This window comes from Tarenaya hassleriana, unplaced genomic scaffold, assembly GCF_000463585.1.
Source record: "Tarenaya hassleriana unplaced genomic scaffold, ASM46358v1 Cleome12, whole genome shotgun sequence".
Taxonomy (NCBI): Eukaryota; Viridiplantae; Streptophyta; class Magnoliopsida; order Brassicales; family Cleomaceae; genus Tarenaya; species Tarenaya hassleriana.
In genome coordinates, this window is record NW_010962392.1 from 1,764,949 (window position 1) to 1,770,940 (window position 5,992).

The window sequence follows — 5,992 nt, forward strand, 5'->3', positions numbered from 1 at the left end:
ATCATTTCCCCGAGTGCAGCAGGATTTTGCACGAGGAATCCTGTTTTCATGTTCATGAACTATTTCTGATGATGGAATGTGTCAGGTTACATTAGCTCATCTTAAGGAAAAACCAGCTCCTTCGACTCCAACTGGTACTTCATCAAGCTACAGTGCCAGTAGTGGATTCCGCTCAGCAACAGCGAGGTTGCTGGGTGGCGGGAATGGGAGTCGTGCTCTTAGTTTCGTCGGAGGTAATGGAGGGAGCAAAAGCACGATTACAAGCACGAGAATCGGCGGTTCATTCAGTGCCACTGGTTCCAACACGTCGGTAACAAATACGAATTTCGACGGGAAAGGAACTTACTTAGTTTTCAATGTAGGCGATGCCATTTTTATTTGTGACTTGAACTCTCAAGACAAGGTAATTCTTGCTGTTTCACTGACGAGATTTAGAGGCAGTGGGGGGATGGTTTTGGGGTCAATGGCTAAGCACGAATTCTTTGATGTAGGATCCAATAAAGTCTATCCATTTCAGTAATTCAAACCCTATGTGCCATGCATTTGACCCGGATGCTAAGGATGGACATGATTTGCTTATTGGGCTGAATTCTGGAGATGGTAATATAGAAAATTTTGAGTTGAACCTGTTATTTTACAGTTTGGAGATGCGATTGTCTTGTGGATTTATTGTCTCGCTGTATATTGTAGTCTACACCGTATCACTGAGACAGCAGTTACAGGATGTTGGTAAGAAGCTTGTTGGTGCAATGCATTATAACAAGGATGGTTCTGTCAATAACAGGCAAGAGTCACTCTTTGTTATGTCTCTTTTAGTTTTTTTTTCCTTTGGTGCTAGAATCCGTTAAAAATGATTGAATATGTCATTTCTCTTAATTCGCATTTGTTTGTGTGAGATCCTGTATATATTATTATTTTAGGTCATCATTTGTTCTTCTCCGTGATTCGTTATCAATGGCATAAGCTATAATTGTTAATTTGATGTCACTGGACTTGATGTAATATGTATGTTCTTGGTAACTTAAGATATTCAGTCCAAGACTTGTATAATTACAGAATAACTTGTAGTCTAGAAGGGCCTTTTCTTTTGCTGAGATGTGTTAGAATGCGAATCCGGTCAATTTTCCCCCCGAAATTTTAAATAATATTTTGCCCTCTCTAAGAGTAAGGTGAATCTTGTTGTTTTGCAACAGCCGTTGTACCGGTATTGCTTGGGTGCCTGGAGGGGATGGAGCCTTTGTTGTTGCTCATACCGATGGAAATTTGTACGTTTATGAGAAGGCAAGCTTTGCATACCAGAAGACAATTCTTTACATCTGATTTGCTTAATTTTATCACATTTCTGATCCTTAACGATTTTCGTAATTCTAGAACAAAGATGGTGCCACCGATTCTTCGTTCCCTGTTATACGAGATCCTACACAATTTTCAGTTGATAAAGCAAAACACAGCAAGGTACATAGGGACCAGACATTCTCTAGTAGTTTTGCCATTTGTGGATGGTCTTAAAATAGTTATTGTTTGATTATGGACCTTATTTTATTTCACGTCATCGTTTTAATTTCCGCAAGTGTTCATGCAGAGTAATCCTGTTGCTAGATGGCATATATGTCAAGGTTCAATTAACAGCATTGCATTCTCAAATGATGGGACATACTTGGCTACTGTTGGAAGAGATGGTATGATTCCGATTTTTTTCTTTACACTCGAACCGATAAATGATGGGATGTACTTCGTTTTGATTGTGTTTCTTGATTGAGCAATTGGATTTTCTACCATATCCAGGTTACCTTCGCGTTTTTGACTTCTCAAACCAAAAGCTAGTATGTGGTGGAAAAAGTTATTACGGTGCTCTATTGTGTTGTGCTTGGAGGTTAGTAGATGCAATTCCGTTTCCAAATGATGGTTTTCTCCATTGAAATCGGAAAAAACCCAAAAGGGTTTTTTGTCTTTTTAACATAAGAATCGTTTTTTCATAATGTGTCATGCCATTTTTTAGCATGTGGATGGAGTTTGTTGTGTATTGAGTTCATGATCTTCTTGACAGTATGGATGGTAAGTATATCTTGACCGGAGGTGAAGACGACCTGGTTCAAGTGTGGAGTATGGAAGACAGGAAGGTTGTGGCATGGGGTGAGGGACACAATTCATGGGTAAGGGCTCTTTGATCGATTTACCCGTGAATTCATTTCCAAACGCCATTTGATTCACATGGAATGACAATTGTCCGCAGGTAAGTGGAGTGGCGTTTGATTCCTATTGGACATCGCCAAATTCAGATGGATCGGGAGAGAATATCATGTATCGGTTTGGTTCAGTTGGCCAGGTATGTCATCACTGATACATATATAAATGGCTTCATTACAAAGGATGTGCCTTTTCACGTAGAGAGCTTATCCCCGCAAATTTGACCGATTTTCTAGATTGAATCTTATCTATTTGCCCTGCAATGTTTTTACAAGATGAGCCTAAACCCCAAATCTATCAAACACCAATAACGCTGTCCCGAAGTTCCCGTCCCGTGTTTTCTCCTATGATTGACTAGCCCTCCTTCGGCATTTTACATGTTTGAGTCTTTATGTCTGATGCTTATTATACTGAACAGGACACTCAGTTACTTTTATGGGACCTCGAAATGGATGAGATTGTGGTTCCACTTCGACGACCCCCTGGAGGGTCCCCGACCTACAGCACGGGAAGCCAGTCGTCGTCTCATTGGGACAACCTCGTACCGACGGGAACCCTTCAGCCCGCCCCGTTCATGCGCGATGTCCCAAAGCTCTCCCCTGTGGTCGCTCACCGTGTCCACACGGAACCCCTCTCGGGTTTGATCTTCACCCGAGAATCGGTCATCACGGCGTGTAGAGAAGGGCATATAAAGATCTGGACTCGACCCAGTGTCTCGGAATCGGAATCCAACAGTCCGGAAGCAAATTCCACAACGACCCTTTTGAGCAACCTCGTCTCCAAAGACAGCAAGGTCAGTGGTTCCAGTTACTACAAGCTTTGACCGAGTCAGATGCCGATGCTTGTCTGAATTCAGTTTCTGTTTCATCGTATTGTTTTCATGTCTGGTTTTCTCATTCGGAAAGTCGAAAAAAAAAAAAAGCTCTGTGAATATATCTCTCTCCTGGGTTTTGGGAGCTGTGACAGAGATCGAGGGAGGAGGAATGGAAAGAAAACAGAGACGAAGAGGATATATTTGGGGATGTAATTATGAAATCGGCTCGTGCTTGATTAGGGTTCATATCATCCAAAGAAAAAACTAACAAGAAAAAGGAATAATGGAGGTTTGGTGCTTCAGAAATGAACTCTGTATTTTCTTCCAGTTGCAGAGATGACACTTTGGCTTTCTGATTCCTTTTTCTTCATGGCAGTCCTATTTTTCACATGTTTTACATATATATATATATATATGTATATTGAAATTTATTTTATTTTGATAGGAGAAGTACATGTTAAGTCCAAAGTTTTTTAAATGAGATAATTATGTTTCGGTGATTAATTTATGACCTCGATCTTGACAGATTATTTAATATTATAGGTATTAATTTGGTTGACTATCAAATAATCAAATGAAACTTAATCTAGTTACACGTGACATAAAAATAATGATTACGAAAGAATAGAAATATTTTAAAAGAAACAGTACTTTTGATGATAAAAGCTGAAATCAAAGTCATATCTAAAATAAAATATAAACGAATTAAATCCAAATATATAAAAATTGGATGGTTGTAATATTTATAAAATAGAGATAAACGAGACATCTACCATTCTTGGGCTCTTGTAATGGGTCGGATCTCAGTCCATAATATTTGGGCTTTTGATGGGCCAAACCTCTTTAAAGTCACCATAGATGCAAACCGGGTCGGGCCAATCCAATTCGATTAGAGTCAGCCCGTGTGGTCCGTTTTTGCCGGAGTTATAAAAATCTCACCCAATAAAAAGATTTAAAAAAAATAAGAAAAAATTAAAAATAGTTAAAAAAAAAATTAATATTTTTTAAGAAAAAAATTTTCTACTTTGTAAGACTTGTACTGAATTCGAGTTGGTTCGTCAAATCCATTTTTTTATCTCGTAATTTTTTCAATCTAATTCGATAAAAACGAGTTTTAGATCCTAATTCACCGAGAGGGGGCAATTACTTATGAAAATACATACATTTGTTGGATTTCATCATTGCATTTTTATTTTGTTGAAAAAAGAAGAAGAAGCATAGTACTTATATTTAAGAGTCATAAATTCCATGTGTGTGTTTCGCTTCCAATTAAAAAATTGAGTTTTTTTTTTGTCCCATCAATAATAATTTAAAGGTGGGGCCCAAAACGTGGTTGTACGATGAATGCTGTCTGCTAATTGTCACAATAATTGCTTTGCATTTATATTTATCTGTGATAAAAAAAACTGTTAATTAAATCTTATAATTCTGGCTACGATTAAACATGATATCACAATTAAATTAAAATTATTACATTACAAGAAGTTATAAAGTAAGTAATTTAGTAAGTTAATCGTTCTTATTATCAGTTTTAACAAATTAAATATTAAATTGAAAACAACAAAATGTCGTTCGTTTGCCTTAATTAAAATCTACTCTAATATATACATACATTGGTACATATATATATATATAATAAATTATATTATATTTATAAATGATTTGTGACAGCTCACCAACGAGTACGAGTGGAGGGTGGCGAGGCATTTGGAAATTTTCAGTGATAATGTTGAAATTCAATGTATTAGATGGAATCTTCTTTGATTTGGCATTTTCCCTTTGTTATTATTGTTAGTCTCACTTTGTCCTTTTCATTAATTTTGATGATGTAATAACTTTTACAGTTTTTTATTTTTATTTTTGATTTTGGATTTTGGTAAAAGGTTGTAGTATTCATCATTTTTTTTTATGTAAAGTTTAATCTCCATAAAAAGATTCGCTGTTTATAAAATCTGTAGTCTAATAATTCGTTCTTTCTAATATTTGATAAAATGAGCCCAATAACTTTTAATAATATTTGGACTCATTTGTGAATTAGAAAATATAGTTTCTGATCTATTTTCAATATAGTAAGTGCAATGTTATATCATTTAATATTCATAGAATCAATAGTTGTCTTGTAATACAATATTGAATTAGAACAAATAATATATGGCATAGATGTTATTTAAAATACGGTTAAAAATAATCTTATTCTAACCAAATTAATAGATTTTAAATTAAATAAAAAATAACAAAATGGATAAAAAAAGAAAATTTTAAAAAGATATTTGAATCAAAATGAAAGAAAATTTAATTTATAAATCTAATTTTTTACATTTTTTATAGATATAAATAATTTTTAAAAATTTAAAATAACTTCATATACTATCTAAAAATTTCCACTCATAAATATTCGATATGCCCAACAAAAAAAAAAGTGTCGGTGGATCGGATATGGAACTAAGGTGGGCCATAGGAATCCCTCCCCATACCATAAAGCATTTTTAATCGTTTTTTTTATAATTATCTTTTTTTCTTTGGGATTAGTGATCAAAGTAAATCAAAGCAAGCTCATGATTACACGAGGAAGCTTTAGAAGGCGCCACGTGTCATAATGACGTCATCACCACAGCTCTCGCGCTTTATTACTCTCTCACTCTGCTTTGCTGATCCAGATCTCAATCCCTTCATCGTAATCCCCCTCCCCCTTTCTCATCGAAATTTCCGAAACCCTAATTTCCCGGATTTTCTTCAGATTCGAGGCGGTCTTGTTCGGAAGGAGACAAGCCTATCGATCTGATAAGGGTGAGGTGATCGTAGAATGTGATGTAGGTGAGGTTTCGTTTAATCGGATGGTTCGATCGGAGGGGTAAAATGGAGCGGATTTGGTTCGAGCCGAGGCCAAGACGTACATCGGGAAGGGTCTGGTTAGGGTTACAAATCTCGATGGGTCTCCTCGTGGGTGGAAACCATACCTCCTCCAGGTTTTGCACTCGCTAACTCTCTTTC

At 36.2% G+C, this 5,992-nt stretch overlaps 2 protein-coding genes across 4 annotated transcripts in view; both read left to right on the forward strand.

The window, feature by feature from the left end:
- The window catches only part of LOC104806502 (WD repeat-containing protein 20-like), a 4,576-nt gene extending 1,186 nt beyond the window's left edge, over window positions 1-3,390 (forward strand). The window contains exons 2-11 of the mRNA XM_010531441.2: window positions 86-403; window positions 492-600; window positions 691-784; window positions 1,194-1,281; window positions 1,372-1,455; window positions 1,583-1,679; window positions 1,786-1,873; window positions 2,048-2,153; window positions 2,234-2,326; window positions 2,606-3,390. Of these exons, the coding sequence (XP_010529743.1) occupies window positions 86-403; window positions 492-600; window positions 691-784; window positions 1,194-1,281; window positions 1,372-1,455; window positions 1,583-1,679; window positions 1,786-1,873; window positions 2,048-2,153; window positions 2,234-2,326; window positions 2,606-3,010 (1,482 nt within the window). The 3' untranslated portion in view covers window positions 3,011-3,390. The remainder of the gene's footprint in view (window positions 1-85; window positions 404-491; window positions 601-690; window positions 785-1,193; window positions 1,282-1,371; window positions 1,456-1,582; window positions 1,680-1,785; window positions 1,874-2,047; window positions 2,154-2,233; window positions 2,327-2,605) is intronic.
- Window positions 3,391-5,654: 2,264 nt separating this feature from the next.
- Window positions 5,655-5,992, forward strand: part of LOC104806503 — a 2,494-nt gene continuing 2,156 nt past the window's right edge. Inside the window, exon 1 of one of the 3 annotated variants that reach the window (XM_010531442.2) lies at window positions 5,655-5,992. The gene's annotated coding sequence lies outside the window, so the exon portion shown is untranslated. The other 2 variants (XM_010531443.2, XM_010531444.2) reach the window with 2 other exon arrangements.